The sequence below is a fragment of the Spermophilus citellus genome, assembly GCF_964194105.1.
Source record: "Spermophilus citellus genome assembly, chromosome: 9".
Lineage (NCBI taxonomy): Eukaryota > Metazoa > Chordata > Mammalia > Rodentia > Sciuridae > Spermophilus > Spermophilus citellus.
Window position 1 is genome coordinate 105,169,346 of NC_138191.1, and position 18,672 is coordinate 105,188,017.

The 18,672-nt window shown below is 35.3% G+C and overlaps 1 protein-coding gene across 2 annotated transcripts in view; it reads left to right on the forward strand.

The window, feature by feature from the left end:
• The window catches only part of EIF2B3 (eukaryotic translation initiation factor 2B subunit gamma), a 115,952-nt gene that overhangs the window by 38,955 nt on the left and 58,325 nt on the right, over nt 1-18,672 (forward strand). For both annotated transcript variants that reach the window (XM_081307507.1, XM_081307506.1), the window contains exon 5: nt 3,714-3,825. In XM_081307507.1, coding sequence (XP_081163633.1) covers nt 3,714-3,825 — 112 coding nt within the window. The remainder of the gene's footprint in view (nt 1-3,713; nt 3,826-18,672) is intronic.

Genomic DNA, 18,672 nt, shown 5'->3' on the forward strand with positions numbered 1-18,672 from the left:
TTCCTTTCTTTTTTGCTACTTTACTTCCTTTCCAGGCTTTTGCTTTTCCTTTCTCCAGCTCTACTTTGCTTCCATTCCTTACTTTGCTTCTTTTTCTTTCAAGACTACAACTTGTTTTTTCCCTCTTTTTGCATCTTCTTCTTCATGGCCATTAGCACTGCCAAACTTGTTCTTATCCTTCTTTCTTTTTGAGACAGGATCTTACTGTATTGCCCAGGCTACATTGAATTTGTGATCCTTTTGCCTCAGCCTTCTGAGTAGCTGAGATGACAGGTATGTGCAGCCACGTCTAGCTTTTTATCCTTCTTGTAAGGAACCTCGAAAACATTGCTTCAATATCAGTACCTGCCATTTTCTCTAAATGTCTGTAGGCTTTGAAGTGCCTGTAGTACTCATATTAGGAAGAAAATGCTGCTGCTGCTGCTGCTGCTGCTGCTGCTGCCCCTCACAAGTACTTCTCACAGTCTACCTACCACACCTAGACTCAGTAATATGACTAGGGCTCAGCTATGAGAGATGGGTTTTTCTTTCCATGTAGTCTCTTATACAAGAGGCTAACCCTGGCTTGTTCAACATGGTAGCAACAGCAGGTTCTAAGAGAATGGAAGTAGAAGTTACAAGGTCTCTGGAGACCTAAACTCAGAACACATACTATATCAGTTTGTTAGTTAATTCCTAGGTCAGCCCAGATGTAAAGGATACAGAACTAATCTTACCTCTGAAGTGAAGAAGCTATAACAAGTTAGTGACCTTTTAAAATCTACAATTTATACTATTAGTTTTGCTTTGTTCATTTTTGGTTTAATATCAAAGAAGTAAAAATCATCTAGGAAAAAAGGTGTGAATAGCTGAATATGTCAGATTTTTTAATTCTTAATAAATGGAAGTTCATAGTTTCATCATCTTTCTTAACCTTATTTGTGTAGTCGTCTTCTTAGGATGGACATTTTCAAGTTACTTGCTGTGCTCCCAAAGTGGAATTCACTTTGGTAAAGCAAAATAGAAAGAAGACTCTCAAGTTTCTATCATTTGATTCATATTCTGAGGTCCCAGTTACTATGGTAACCACAAAGCAGCAATATAAGGAGCAGGGTATGGGAGGGAGAGAATTGTGGCTGAAGTGCAATGTAGTTGAAAAATTGGCTGGCTAGAAATTATTGCTCCCAGGACATTGAGTAATTCAAAGAGTTTTGTGAGCCTAAGGACTTGTGTAAAATAAGTACTCCAGTTTATATCCCAAAATAATCTCTCTGTTTCCAAGTGACTGGCTCTATTTATTTATTTATTATTTCTTGATGGACCTTTATTTTATTTATTTATATGTGGTACTGAGAATCAAACCCAGGCCTCACACATGCATTCCACCACTGAGCTACAACCCCAACCTGTGACTGGCTGTTAATCAGACCTTTACAGCCTTTGTCATATTCTTAAGTTTCCATATAATGGATAAATTGACATATGTCAAAGCTGCTGTGTGGCATTTGGAACTCTCTGCAAAGTGAGCTTGAAATTGGCAGTATGTGTTCTTCTTCCTTTGTATAATAAAATGAACAGGTACATCTGATTGATAGTTTTGTTTTTGTTTTTGTTTGGTACTAGGAATTTAACCCAGGGACACTTGAGCTTTATTTTGAGTTAGGGTCTCACTAAGTTGCTTAGGATCTGCAAAGTTACTGAGGCTGACCTCAAACTTGTGATTCTCCTGCCTCAGCCTCCTTAGTTACTGGGATTACCACACCCAGCTGATTGATGGTCTTAATGCTTTTACTCACCTGAGCCAAACATGATGCAATTGAAAAATATATTTGGTTCTAGATATACAGGTAGCTACAGTCAACAGTGAAGCCTGTTCAATTATATAGTAGCCATTTTCTATCAATAAAAGGCTCAGTGGTAGAGCACTTGCCTGGCTTGCATGAGGCTCTGGGTTCAATCCTCAGCACCACATATAAATAAATAAGTAAATAATGAAAAAAGATCCATTTACAACTAAAAAAAAATAAGAAAAAAAAAAGGCAGTTAAGGGACGGAGGGGAAAGGAAGGGGGCATGGAGGTAGAAAAGATAGTGGAATGAAATAGACATTGTTACCCTGGGTACGTGTATGAGGACACGAATGGTGTGACTCTACTTCATGTACAACCAGAGACATGAAAAACTGTGTTCCATTTGTGTACTATGAATCAAAATGCATTCTGTGTCATGTATAACTAAATAGAACAAGTAAATAAATGAATTTTTTAAAAAGCAGATTCATCTTTATAGATAACATCTTTCCTAGAACTTAATTTTCAATTTCTACTTTTTATAAAAAAAATATGTTAAAGCATTGCTTTGTTTATTTTGAGGATCAAATGAGAGCATGTATTTTGTTTAACTTTTTTTTCCCCCTTTTCTTGAACCAGTAATTGAATCCAGGGGGCTCAACCCCTGAACCATATCCCCAGCCTTTTTTATATTTTATTTAGAGACAGGTCTCACTGAGTTGCTTTGGGCCTCACTAAGTTACTGAGGCTGACTTTGAACTCATGATCCTTCTGCCTCAGCCTCTTAAACCGTTGGGATTACAGGTATGTGCCACCATGCCTGGTAATTTTTTTAACTTAAATATTTTATTTGGGGCTGGGGATATAGCTTGGTTGATAGAATGCTTGCCTCACATGCACAAGGTCCTGGGGTCAATCCCCAGCACCCCCCCCCCAACATAAACACACACATATACACACACACACACAATTTTTGTATTTACTATCTAGCAAGGTGTGGCCTGTAATCCCAGCTCTTTAGGAGTGTGAGGCTGGAAGTTCACAAATTCAAGGCCATCCTGGGCAATTTAGCAAAATCCTGTCTCAAAATTTTTTTAAAAGGTGGGGGGCTGGGGATGTGACTCAGTGGTAGATCACCTCTGGTTTAAGGCTTAGTACTGTTCAATCCCCGGTCTGTTCAGTTTCACAATTTTCATTATGACCTAAGGTTATTATTTGAAAGAGAAAATTCCTTGCTGTATGTTCTGTGCCATGAAGTAGGTTTGTGAGTCATCTACTTACTTGACTGCACCCTACCCTTTTTAAATGCTAGAGCTCAAACCCAGGGCACCTGCATGCTAGCACTCTACTATTGATCTACACCCCCAACCCTCCCCTTAACTTTTTATTTTTGAAATAATTTCATATTTACAAATACAGAATGGTTATAGGAATAGTACAAATAATATTCTTTACTCAGATTCCCCAAACTACTAACATTTGTTCATCATTCTCTCTCTTTATAATATATATTCAGTATACATGATAAATATAGGCAATATATTATATCTAAAATTATTTTTCAGAATGATTTGAGAATAAATTGAGACTGATTCTCCTTTGCCTTAAATACATTCACTTGTATTCCTGCCAATACTCCCACCAAAGGACAGTCTCTTAAAACAGGAAATTTCATTGGTACAATACTTTAATCCACATACCTATTCAAACTTTACCAGTTAACCTGATAATAGCCTTTAGAGCAATACACATAAAAAGTGTTTTGAGTGCTTGTGTTTTAAACATTGTGGTATGTGCTACATGATAGTCATCACAGCTCCTCTCTCACCTCAATCTCTCATTTGGTTCCATGAGCAATGTGAACAGTTAGGTACCCTGTCCCCTGACTTAGTAATAAAGATGGGGTAAATGGCTTTACTTGATTTTCCTCTTTTGTATGATTTAGTAGAGCAGCGTGACTTCATTGGAGTGGACAACACAGGAAAGAGGCTGCTCTTCATGGCTAATGAAGCAGACTTGGATGAAGAGCTGGTTATTAAAGGATCCATCCTGCAGAAGTAAGCCCTCGAGATTTCCTTCTTGGCAGTTCTCCTTGTCTTAAAACAAAATAAAACCACCCACCATGGGAAAGATGGAATAAAAACTAGATTATATTGTGTGAAATTGACAAAAGTATGTGAATGTTTTCCCCCATGAGACAGGATAAAGGCTTTTCTTCACTGCATGAAACTTTCCCTGTGTCTTTTCTGACAAGGTAGAGCCAAATCCTGCATAGGAATAAGGTAAAGCAGCTGTGGGGAGAACATGACTATCTTTCTGATAGTGTTTTAGAACCTCCTTTAAAAAAAATTTGGCAAAAAGCACATAACATAAAATTTACCATCTTAACCATTGTTGAGTGACAAGTACAATAATAAGTATATTCACATTGTTAGGAAACAGATCTCCAGAGCTTTTTCATCTTGGAAATATGATTTCATAACATATCTTATTAGACAACTCCCCTTTTCTCCCCTTTCCGTAAGCCCCTTATAACCACCATTCTATTTTCTGTTTCAATTAATTTGACTACTTTAGATGCCTTATATAAATGAAATCATAAAGTAATTGTCTGTCTTTATGTGATGGACTTATTTCACATAATATCCTCAGGATTCATTATGTTATACCATATGACAGGATTTTCTTCTTTTTTAAGGCTAATATTCCATTGTATGTCTATATCACATGTTGCTCATCTATTCATCCGTTCCATTTGAGTTACTTCTACTCCTGGGCTATTGTGTATAGTACTGCTATGAACATGCATATGTGGATATCTCTTTGAGACCTTGCTTTCAGTTCTTTTGGATTTATACACAGAAGTGGAATTGCTGGATCATATGGTAGTTCTAGTTTTAGTTTTTTGAAGAGTTTCCATACTATTTTCCTTAATAATTGTACCATTTAACAGTCCCACCAATAATGCATAAGGGTTCCAGTTTCTTCATATCCTTGCCAGTATTTGATATTTTCACTTTTTATGATAGAAACCATTTTACTAGATATGTAATACTGTCTCATTGAGATATCTCCTTTAATACACATAGTCAACCCAGTCACATTTTCTTCAGTTAGCATTCACTGATTGTTTTTCTAGCATGGAACTTTCTGCCTAATGCTAGTATATCGGGATGTTTAATGAATGTTTGAAACCTGGGTAAAATGAATGTGAGAGGAGTAAATTGGGAAAAGAAATACCTTACTTTTTGCCTTTGCTATTCAGCACAATAGGAGAGGTATTTCAGAATATATTGTTTAATGAAATCAAGCTAAAATCTGGCTTCAGTTAGATTGTTACATTGAAGGATAATAGTTCTATATTAGCACCTTCATTGTCTCATCTATAAAATGAGACTGATAATAATAGGAGTATTGTGGGGAATAAATAAGGTAATACATATAAATTAATTAGCTTAATGCCTCTTACCTAGTAAGTGACCAAAAACAGTATACATTATTATTATTATTTTAATATATGTTTTGGGGGATGTACCAGGAATTGAACTCAGGGGCACCTAACCACTGAGCCACATCCCCAGTCCTCTTTTGGATTTTATTTAGAGACAGGGTCACACTGAGTTGCTTAACACCTCATTTTTGCTGAGGCTAACTTTGAACTTGTGATCCACTTGTTTCAGCCTCCTGAGCCTCTGGGATTATAGGCCTGTGGCACCACACCTGACTTATTATTATCATTTCTAAATAAGTAAACAGCTATTGAAAAATACCATACAATCACTTCTGGATTAAAATAGCTATTCAAACTATATCACAGAACTTCCTACCACTAGTTTCTAATTAGAAAATTACAAATAGAGGGCTGGGGCTGTAACTCATTGGTAGAGCGCCCGCTTCACACATGTGAGATGCTGGGTTCAATCCTCAGCACCACATAAAATAAATGATAAATAAAGATATTGTGTCCAACTACAACTAAAAAAATATTTTAAAAAAATAGAAATAAAAAGCATCTGAAGTTTCAAGATCAGCAAAGGAAGTAGGATAATTAAAGTAATAAAGTTTAAAAACTGGTAGCCAAGGAAAGAAACAAGATTCTGGTGAGGAACATAGGAAGAATAAAAGTAGGCTCCCATTTCCACGCCAGAATCCATATTGATATGATGATGAAATCCTGCAAATTCTCGTTAAAATACCCAAATCTACAAAGAAATAAACTTTGGGGCTGAGGTTGTGGCTCAGTGGTAGAGCGCTTGCCTTGCACATGTGAGGCACTGGGTTCAATCCTCAGCACCACATAAAATAAATAAATAAGTAAAAAAAAAAAGGTACTGTGTCCATGTTGAACTAAAAAAATTTTTTTAAATAAAATAAAATTTGCCTTTATCTTTGACTATGAATCAGTAGGGGCAGCTACTGGGAAATAAATTATTAAGAAGGGAAAGTGAACCATGAAACTGAACTTGAACAAAAGGAAATATTTAATCCTGAAGAACAAATGGATGCAAAAATACAAACAGAGATAATTTCCCTACATGGGGATGGAATATGCCCCATAATTATATGGCAGGAACCAAGAACCTTTAACAAACTCTCAGGAAAGAGCAATTTTCTAACAAAGACTTAACAGTATCTTAGCTATGTTTTTTTTTTTTATATCCTTCCGTGCCCTTCCAACATCATTTCCAAAACCATAGAAAAATATATAGAATATAAAATAGCCAGCACTCATATAGTACCTGGTCTCAGATACAGGAGGGTCAGAAATAAGAATTCATCTATATTATATCAAAATAAATGAAATTCTGGCCAGAACCATGATTTAAGCATGAAAAAGACCAAAAGAATTAGACATCAACTATATAAACATGGAGAGCAAATAAAATAAAAGGAAAGAAAGTACCTTGTAGCTGGATATGGTGGCTCATGCCTATAATATTAGCTACTCAGGTTTGAGAAAAGAAAGGAAAGATGAAAAATGCCTTGAAAAAACTATATTTAAAAAAAAAACACATACACACAATTTGAGAAATAGAAAATTTTCCTTACAAATATAAAATAAATAATTAAACAATGAATTGAATAAATAAGAATTCAGTGATGTAAGGATAAAACAACAAATTAAGATTAATAAAAAAGGACATCATAGAACTAAAATGGAAATTATTGAGGACCAAATAATTTAGTTACAAAATTAATTAAATAATTATAAAGACAGGAAAGAACAGAATAGACATTGCTGAAAATTAAATTACTGACACAGAGGAGTAGTTTGAGATATTCAGGGATTTAAATAAAAAAGAAAATGGTTGGGCTCGAGAGTGTCTGTCGCTCAGTGGTGGAGCACTTGCCTAGAAAGAAAGAAAGAAAAAAGTGATAGAGAAAGGGAGAAGAAAGAGAAAAATAGAAGAACATGGTTAAATAAATAAAATCTAATAGAAATGAAAGGCAAAGATGATTCAATATAATTAATATTTCTGAAATAGAGAACAAGACTGTGACCCAAACATGTATTCAAAGGTATAAAGACTTCTTGTAAGGTAATGATTTTAACATAAAATAAAGATATAAGAACTAGATAAGTAAGATGACTTCTGAAGCCCCACTAAAATAACAATAAAGGGATTTTTAGAAAGGTGTAAATCCAGAAGGCTAAGGAAAAGGAAAATGAAGATAACAAATTTTAGAAGAAAGAGAGAAGACTAGAAAGTCACAAGAATGGGGCACCAAGAATAGATGAGGTTGGAGGGAACAGGTAGAATATGAAATGTAAGAAATGTATGAAGGTCCTCAATTTCCTTCTTCCACTTGACTTCTAAAAACTGGCAGCTAGGCCCACATCCATTAAGCAAGGATATTAGAGGATTCTTCTCTGTGATAACTGATAGATAGTTCAAGAGGAAAGACCTAAAGATGAACATCAAGGAGTTTCTCAAAAATATTCTTATATTATAATGGCATAATTTGGCGTGAACATACTCTATATACAGAGTTACGAAAAATTGTGCTGTGAATGGATAATTATGAATGTAATGCACTCCACTATTGTCATGTATGTAAGAAATAAAATGTTTTTATTTTTATTTATTTTTTATTTATCGGGAAAAAAATCCCTATATTCAGTTTCAAAGTCGACAGGCCCTATCACACGTTCAGTGCTCCCAATCAGATGTTTATTGTGACACTCTCAAATTTAGAATAGAAAACCAAGAATTACTAGTTCGGAGGCCAGAACAAATAAATAGGAAAAAAACAAAAATAAAACAGAAAAAAAATCAACTCACAGGAAACAAATTATACAAAGAAAACTTTAGAAAAGGTAACATGAGTATCCTCAGGAAGATTTATTTATTTATTTATTTAACAAATATTTGAGTTCAAGGACCTAGGGACTCAGCAGTGGACAAACAAAAAATCTTTGCCTTCATTGAGAGATAAAAGAGAATATTACATATGTAAACCCCAAAGCAAGGCAAAATGCTGAGATTTTTAGTTTAGTTTAGTTTTTTTTTTTTTTTTTTTTGTTTTTTTTTTGGTGGGGTGGAGGTACTGGGAATTGATCCCAGGGATGCTTCAACACTGAACTACATCCACATTCCCTTTTACTTTTTAATTTTGAGACAGGGTCTCACTGAGTTGCTGAGGCTGGTTTCAAACAGGATTCTCCTGCTTCAGCCTCCCAAACTGCTATTACAGATGTGCGTATCGCACCCAGCAAAATGTTGTATTTTAAAAAGAACATTTACAGAATAAACAAATGTTGATGCTTAAATTAAAAATTCAACAGAAAGGTTGGATGAAATTTTTTGAAAAATTTTCTGTAGCAAATTAATGTAAAATAGATAAATGATAGGACAATTAAAAGAGCAGCCAAAGATGTCACATATTCCTAATGTGGAGTTTGAGAAAGAGAGAACAGAGAAATGCAGGGGAAAGAAATCATCAATAAAATTTTTTTGCAGGGCTAGGGTTGTAGTGCCATTGTAGAGCGCTTGTCTAACATTTGTGAGGCACTGGGTTCAATCCTCAGTACTAAATAAATAAATAAAATAAAGGTATTGTGTCCATCTACAACAAAAGATTTTTTTTTTAAAGAGAGAGTGAGAGAGGAGAGAGAGAGAATTTTTTAATATTTATTTTTTAGTTCTCGGCGGACACAACATCTTTGTTGGTATGTGGTGCTGAGGATCGAACCCGGGCCGCACGCATGCCAGACGAGCGCGCTACCGCCTGAGCCACATTCCCAGCCCGAACAAAAGATTTTTAAAAATTTTTTTCTTCTTAGAATGAAAGGAACTGGATTTCTAGACTTAAAGGAACTAGTGCCAGCAAAACGTATGAAAAGAAACATGCCAAGGTTGTCATTGTGAAATTTTATAATTCTTATAACAAAGATCCTGCAAACTCCCAAAGAGAAGAGGGATATCATACACAACGATATTAAAATGGTTTTTGAATTTCATAATAGCAACACCAGAAACAAAACAAAAAAAAATGGAGAAATATCTTTTAAAAATTTTTAATCTTATCTGGTGAAACTATCAATCATGAATGAAAATCAAATTAAGAATTTTTCAGACATTTGTTTTCCGTACATCTGTTTTCAAAAAGTTCTTATAGTCTGTATAACACCAAGTCCTGATATAAACTAAGAAAAAGCACAATATAGGGAAAAGGGCAACCTATATAGGAAAAAGATTATGATGAAGGGAGGTTCCATAATAACATGTTATATACCCATTATAACAGCAACCAAACCAGATTGGAATAGGTTAGAAAGCTTCAGGAATAATTTCTTCAAGATGATCATAGATAGGTCTTATGATAAAAATGACAGAATAGCTGATGTATCTCAACTTTTGGCAGTGGCACTAGGGATAGGACTTAGGGGTGCTCTACCACTGGGCTACATCCCCAACCCTTTTTATTGATATTTTATTTTGAGATAAGGTCTTGCTAAGTTGCCAAGGCTGACCTCAACTTGCAATCTTCCTGCTTCAGTCTTCCAAGTCACTGGGATTACAGGCATGTGCCACTGAGTTTTGGGTATTTAGTGATTTTCTTGGAATTAAACTATTGATACATACCTTTGAAAAATAAAAAGTAACAAGGCAATTATTAACACCAAGGCAAATAACAAAAATGCAGGGGAAGAACTAATCATTGATTGTGAATGATTCACCTACCACTTATGTTTAAATATACATAATAATATAATCACTAACTCAGTCTTACAAAAATTATGATGTGTTCACTTTGGAATGATGACCGGGTATAGCATGTTGGAGTCATGACTGAAGAAAACAAATAAATCTCATTCTTCTACAGTGAATAGCTAATATCTAGAACTGAAGTCCTAATAACTTAAGCATTAGAAACATGCCATTATAACCAAAATATGAAGCCAATTATATTGTGAAGGCAGAAAGTATAGGAAGTGTGGTAGTGTGTGGTAGCATTGGTGATTAAAAAAAGTGAAATCATATCTTCTACAGTGGGAATTCACCAGATAATTTCTGAAGTGGAAAACCCAAGAAACACTAATATAAGAATGTGAATGAGAGGTATAAATGCTAAACTGGTCTACTAAAAGAATTGAAAGTGGATGCTTCAGGGAAACAGAAAATGTGTAGAAGAAAAAATAAACACCTGAACTTATTTATTAAAAGTTTTATGGGCTAGAGTTGTGGCTCAGTGGTAGAATACTTGCCTTACATGTGTGAAACACTGGTTTCAATTCTCAGCACTGCATATAAATAAACGAATAAAATAAAGGTTCATCAACAATTTTAAAAAGTTTTTAAAAAATTATTCACCTCTTTATGTACATAGATAACTTTAATTTTAATTTTTAAAAGAAAATGATAAAATATCCTGAATCAAATAAAGAATATTTAGATTTGGGCTTGGGTTGAAGAAATTATTCCTGAAGCTTTCTAACCACTGCAGCCAGCTTGTATCTCAACATTTAAGAGGAGTTTTGAGTATTTAGAGACTTGCTTGGAATTAAATTATTGATAAGCACCTTCAAAGGTAGAGTGCTTACCTCGCACATGTGAAGTACTGGGTTCAAGCCTCAGCACCACATAAAAATAAATAAATAAAGATATGTGTCCATGTATAATTAAAAATATGTATATATTTTTTTAAAAAAAAAAGGTACTCAGATTTTATTTATTTAGTGTTAAAGATTAAACCTACGACCTCATTCATAAAATCTACAGATTTCACTTTGTTCTACAGATTACACTTTGTTCCAAGGAAATTTGGCCAGATTAAATAAATGTATTAAGCTTCAGGGATAAAGAGAATTTTTCAAGCATCCAGAGGCAAAAGCTTACATGGAAATTAGGAAAAATTAGGTTTACATAGGATTCAGTACCTGACAAATAATATCTACACAGTTCTTGGGTAAAGAGAGTGAAACTCAGGAATAGTATAAACAAATAAAGATATCATTCAAATATAAAAGCAGCAAGAAGACATACTCAAACATGAAAGAACTCAAAAGATGTATCACCTATGAGCCCTTCTTAAAGAAAAACTTATTGATGGTAAAAGCAACCAAGAATTGAATAAAAATACATTTAGTAACAGAGGAGCTATGGTCATCAACATTTAATCCATTTATATACAGAACTGATACAACTATAGGAATTGTGACTATAGAATATAATTCAGATATCATAAACCTAAACATCATAAAAATAAAACTGTCAAAAATCAGGCAGTTAGATTAGAGAGAAAATAAACATGTCTATGTGATAATAGCTTCTTTTTTATAATAAGGAAGTTTAAAAAATGAGAAAACTTTAAATAAAACTCCAACTTTTGGGGAGTTTTGTTGGTTTGATTTTGGTGCCAGGGATTGAACCCAGGGGCAATTAACCACTGGGCAACATCCCCAGTCCTTTTTTGAGACAGGGTCTCCCTGAGTTGCTTAGGGCCTTGCTAAGTTGCCAAGGCTGGTTTTGAACTTCTGATTCTCCTATCTCAGCCTCCAAGTCACTAGGACTACAGGTGTGTGCCACTGTGCCTCACTGTTCTTTCATTTTGACTTCTTTTTTCTTCTGTTAAGTACAAGTAAAATATAACATTTTTAAAAAAATTCTTTTCAAAAATATATATTTTTTTAGTTGTAGTTGGACAAAATACCTTTATTTTATTTATTTATATGTGGTACTGAGGATCCAACCCAGGGCCTCGCACATGCTAGGTGAGCAGTCTACAACTGAGCCACAACCCCAGGCCCAGCACTTTTCATTTTATTTTTTTATTTGTTATTTTTAGTTATACATGACAGTAGAATGTATTTTGACATATCATATATACATGGAGTATAAATTCCCATTTTTGTGGTTGTACATGATGTGGAGTTAAGACATAGGTCGTGCATTCATATATGAACATAGGAAAGTCATGTCTGAGTCATTCTGCAGTCTTTCCCATTCCCATCCTTGCTCCCTTCCCCCCACTCCACCCTATCCAAACCAGTGAAATTCCCTTTCTCTCCCCACCTCTGCATTTGCGTGTCAGAGAGAACATTCAGCCTTTGGTTTGAGGGGATTGGCTTATTTCACTTAGCATGATAGTCTCCAGTTTTATCTATTTACTGGCAAAAGTCATAAAGCCATTCTTTTTATGGTTGAGTAAAATTCCATTATGTTTATATACCACATTTTCTTTATGCATTCATGTGTTGAAGGACACCTAAGTTGGTTCCATAATTTAGCTATTGTGAATTGAGCTGCTGTAAACATCAATGTGGCTGTATTACAATAGTATGTTGATTTTAAGTCTTTGGGGTATATGCCAAGGAGTGGAATAACTGGGTCAAATGGTGGTTCCATTCTAAGTTTTCTGAGGAATCTCCATATTGCTTTCTAGACTGGTTGCACCAATTTGCACCAGCAATGTATGAGTGTACCTGTTTCCCTACATCCTTGCCAACATTTACTTTTACTTATATTATTGATAATTGCTCTTCTGACTGGGATGAGATGAAATCTCACTGTAGTTTTAATTTGCAGTTCTCTAATTGCTAGTGATATTGAACATTTTTTCATATATTTATTGATTGATCAAGTACTTTTTATTGCAAAAATACTCAGTAGTATAATCCTGTTTTTACACTGGTATGTCTATTTGTGTATATATATACATAGAGAGGTGTCTTTAATGATTGTTATTCCCGAGAAATAAGATTTAGGATGACTTTATTTTAACTGTTAGTAATTTTCTAAAGTAGGCTTTGAGTTCTGTAAGATTAACTGCATCTTTTTTCATAAAACAAATGGTGTTTTAAAAAACTAGAATTGTTAATTCTGAGGTAGTAAGAATTAATTTTGGAAAGTATAAGTATGTATGATTATTTTTTCTCTATGTTTTTCTGTATTTTAAAATTTTTTCCCTAATTTTAAAAGTCTCAAAAACAAGCGAAAACCTGAAGAATATAGTCAAGTGGGTTAACACATTGCTCTTACTTTTGGAAAGTGGCCTTTCCTAGTTTAGTAGCCATAACACAAATGCCTACTGGGGAGGAGTCCAGTTGGGGAGGGTCTTTGCTCTTGCTGAATGAAGCCAGGCTGCTCAGAAAGCACTCTGCAATGGATATGGGTAATGACTTTCATTGAATTGTTCATTTCTTCCTTACTCAATAGCAGAAGCAAAACTAACTGAACTCTGGACCTTTCTATTCCATTAAATTTCTATAGGTGTTTTAAAGACACATTTATAAATGTCTTTGAATCATCTCCCCTCAAGAGATAGAGCTGGATTTAGTGATTTGTTAGACTATGGCAGAAGTAATGGTATGTTACTTCCAAAATCAGGTTATAAAAAGACTGCAATTTCTGTCTTTGGTGCCCGCTGACACTCTCACCCACTCTTCTCTCTGAGAAAGTCATAACTTTCTCATAACTGGGTCATAACTCAGCTTTGGGGAAAGGAAAGTTAGCTGCCATTGACATAAGGTTCTAGTCAGACTGTAGAGACAGCCATGAGTGAAGGCTGGCAACCCCCATAAATGAAGTGGATATTCTCAGACCTGTCAGCAGCCATGATGACAACAGAGTCTCTTCCTATGAAACCTCAAGATGACTGTTGCTCCAAACAACAGCTTGAATGCAGCTTAATGAGAGGTCCTGAGTCAGAATCACCCAACTAAACCACTCCCAGATTCCTGAAGCACCTAAATTGTGAGATATTGTTTGTTGTTTTAAGCCTCCTAGTTTGAGGTAACATGTTGTTTAGTAATAGATGACTAATAAGATTCTAAATATGTAGACTTTGAATTAAAATTTCTTGGGAACACTGAAGTTGAACCACATCTTCAGGGAAAAAAGGTCTGACACCATTGCTTTCAGCCTCAGTTGATTCCCATACAGTTCAGAAGTAGGAAGTCATGTGGCTATATTTGGGATGTATCCTGCCTCAGCACAATGCCTTTATTGAGATATTGGACAAATTACCAGCTCTATTCAAAATATTAAAGCTATAGATAGTCATCTTTTGGTCTTATTAAACTTCAAGGACTTCTATTGTTTCAATAATGGCAACAAATAGTCCCATAATTCTTCTTCCCTGTATTCCTAGAGAAAGGCCTGGATTACAATTCTTTAGAAAAAGCTACCTCTTATCAACCTGTCCACTGCTATATTGCTATGTGATAGAGAGATGCTGCCAAGATCCCCCTTCAAAGAAGGACTAGCTGCTCAGCTTCTAGCTGTCACCAACTTCTGGATTTATCTCACCTGCAGAAAGGCACATTGTCTGAAGTCTTGCTCTGCCACTTTGAGAGGCAACACTTGCTTCAAAATTACCTGCCAGGGTGGCTGAAGCTTTGTGGAACCTGCATCTCGTTTCAGTCTTTTTCTCGCCACAATTCTACTTTCTCTCCTTCTTTTCACAGATGTTAATCCCTACTAAACATGTGTAATTCTGGAGAATCCAAACTTCAACACATAATGACCTGGTTTTCCCTGTGGTTTGCCACTGCCTTGTGAAGCAAGTTTTCTCACTCTTGAAGTGATCATTCATAGTTTAATTCTAGAATTAAATTGTTCTGGGTAGTTAAATTGTTTTATTCCCATGAAAGCAAATTTGTTGCATTGGTCTCTGCATGTATGAAAACTGTGATGAATACTATATATAATGTTGATGTCTCTTATAACTCCTAACTGATCATAGTATAAAAAGTGTACATCCATTCAATCAGAACCTTTCCAGCCTCTCACCACTATAAGCATTGATTTCTTCTTCTCCTTTCTCATGAGACCAATACTTGTCAACCTGGGGAGCATTTTAAAAAATATTGATGACTGGATCCTACCCATAGAGATTTTCATTTAATTTGGTTGGCACAGGATCAGCATTTTATTTCAGAAAAACTCAATGCGGGTGTATGAGAGCTGGCTGCCAAAATCAGAAGATACCTAAGCCTGAAGAAAAATGCAGAAAGATCCAGGATTGCACAAAGCATAATTTATTAGGGACTTACAAACAGAAACATGTCTTGGGTGGTAGCAGGACTGAAGGATACCTTCATCCCAAGGCAGTAGAGGTTTATGCACTAAACTAAATAAAGGTGAGCTGCAGCCAACCAGACTGGCCTTTTCCCAAAACTGCTAACATGTCCAAAATGAGTTAAGAAACAAACAGCCTGAGTGCTCACTTCAGCAGCACATGTATGCTAAAGTTGGAATAATACAGAGATTAGCGTGGCATCTTCACAAGGATGACAAGCAAATTTGTGAAGCATTTCGTTTTGGTTTGGTTTTGGTTTTGTTTTTGTTTTTTTTTTAAAGCTAGACATGGTGGCACAGGCTTGTAATCCAGCACCCTGAGACTGAGGCAGAAGGATAGCAAATTCGAGGCCAGCCTCAGCAATTTATCAAGGCCCTAAGCAACTTAGTGAGACCCTGCCTCAAAATAAAAAATAAACAAGTCTGGGGATGTAGCTCAGTGGAAAAATAACCCTGAATTCAATCCTACATCCCCCCCCCCCGCAAAAAAAAAAAAAAGAAAGAAAGAAAGAGGGTGGTAGTGGGTATTGTACACAAATTCAGATGATTATGTTAACAACTTTGTTTTATAGGGATTGAGATACGTGCCAGGGTTACCTGGCAGGCAGAATGGTGGCTATGACTAAAATAGCTGTAGTCATGTCAAGCTGGATCCTTACATGTTTTTTAAAAAACTCCTTTTTTAAAAAAAGATGATTCTGGGCTGGGGATGTGGCTCAAGCGGTAGTGCGCTCGCCTAGCATGCGTGCGGCCCGGGTTCGATCCTCAGCACCACATACAAACAAAGATGTTGTGTCCGCCGAAAACTAAATAAATAAATATTAAAAATTAAAAAAAATATAAACTTAAAAAAAAACAAAAGATGATTCTAATGTAGCAAGATAGAAAACTGCTATACTATTCATTTTAGGATTTATGGCCCAGCAGTGTCCTGATACTTGTCTATCAGAATCTGAGGGAATTTTTAGCTACCCAGGAATGATGGACATAGTTGTGAAATTGGATCCAGCACCTGAAACAACTACTTGGATTTTTGTTTCTTATTCTCGCAGGCCATGTCTATAGTAGAATGTGAGGCTCCAGCTAGTCCAGGTAACATCCTGTCTTCCCAGGACCAACTTAGTCTTGTATATTCAAGTAGCAGCCCACTAGATTTGTTGTGTTATAGTTAGGCCTCATAGTATGGTTTCCATTTTGAGCATTTCAGGCTGTGTGGTTCTGGAGAATTAAATGACATATTAAAACATACTCAGTTGGGGCTGGGGATGTGGCTCAAGCGGTAGCGCGCTCGCCTGGTATGCGTGCGGCCCGGGTTCGATCCTCAGCACCACATACCAACAAAGATGTTGTGTCCGCCGAGAACTAAAAAATAAATATTAAAAATTCTCTCTCTCTCTCTCTCTCTCTCTCACTCTCTCTCTAAAAATAAAAATAAAAAAAAATTAAAAAAAATAAAACATACTCAGTTGACTCTTCTATCTCCCTTTTATAAGGACCCTTGTGATTACATTGGTCCCACAGGAAAATCTAGGGCAATCACCTCATCCAAATATACTTAATCACATTGACAAAGTTCCTTTTGCCATGTAAGGTAGCATATTTACAGTTTCCAGAGGTTAGGATATGGACATCTTTGAGGGATCATTATCCTAACTACCATAGTCCTCATATCTCTTATTCTTTTTATCATGATTTTCAATAGCTTCATAATAGTCTGTTATATGAATACGTATGTATATATTTATTCATATGATGATGTATTATATGTATATTGTGTATACATATATTTACAGACATAAATATGCATGTGTGCATGCACACATACACAGTTGTTTACTTAACCATATCAGTATTATTAAACATTTGGATTTTTTTTTCTTTTTTTGGCAATGCTGATAATACATTTCTTTTTGTTGCTGAATGTTATCCTGTTTTATGGTATATCACATTTGAGTTACCCAGTGAGTTATAGTTGGCATTTATTTTAAATCATCTTTATTCTACCGGTAAGTCATTTAGGATTTCAATATCCAGAATTTTGAAGGATTCCCCAAAAGAACTTAAAGCATACTTCTTTCCTGAAACAACTTCTATGCATACTAGAGAGATAGGACCAGTTCTATCATCAAGAAAAGTAGACACATACCATTTGTTGGATCAAATTAGAAAAAACTAAATAAATATTTCAGACTGTTAGGCTTTTGGAGAACCATAGTTCTCATAATAAATGAGAGTTTTTGTTTGCTACCAAATTTGGTAGATGGTTGATTTTTGAAGTAATAATAAGCAAGTGGAATAACATTTTTTAAAATGTTGTTGCTTAAGTCTGGGACTACAAGTAATCTCTGAATTCTCAAGAGAGGTATTCATAAATTCAGATCATATTTGGCTTCCTGATACATTCAAAAAAAAAACAGTGGATTTTTACTATCTCTGGTGTCAGAGAACTCTAAGGTCAATTGCTATTCCATATCAAAAGAACATTTCCTATATTCTTATAGTAGTAATGTGAGTGCTGTCAAAGTAAAGGCTTTGACAGATTTTTGCCCTGTTCTTCTTAGAATTCACACCCCAGTGACTCAGGATCTGTGGTGTGTAGTTATAGTAGGGCAGCTGGCTGAATAAATGAGTAGTAAAAATGTTATTCCTCCATTCCTATGGTCCTCTGGGGATATTGTGCTCCTCCTGCCTCAGTAAGATGGTGGGTAAAAGCTAATTAGATTCAGATTTTCATTTTTTATTTATTTATTTATTTATTTTTTTAATATTTATTTTTTAGTTCTCGGCGGACACAACATTTTTGTTTGTATGTGGTGCTGAGGATCGAACCCGGGCCATACGCATGCCAGGCGAGCACACTACCGCTTGAGCCACATCCCCAGCCCCTAAGCCACATCCCCAGCCCCAAGATTTTCATTTTTTAAATATGAGAATACATTGTCTCCTTTTTTTAAAAAAAAATGAATTTCCAAAGATAGGGGCCAATCTCAGTTGGGCAAATGCCAGACTTATCTTGGAAAAAAAACCTTTTTGTATGTAAGATAACTAGAAACCTCTTCTAAATTTTTCTTACTTTTGTAATGGTTATAGAAGAAAAGGACAATGATAGAATGTATACCCCATGTGATTTCTCCCTTAGAGAGAGAATGAAGAAATGCAGTATTTACTTGATTTCAAAGACATTGTTTTGTTGGGCTTCAGGCATATTTGGTTCTGAAAAGTAAAAGAATAAGACCCCTGTTGGAGCAGGAGTCCTGCTAGGCTTGTGGTCAGGTACAGAAGCAGTCTCCCCAGCAAGCTTAGACATCAGGCAGTACTGGTAACTTTATTCTAAAGGAAAACAAAACAAAACAAAAACAAAAAACAAGCTGGGTACGGTGG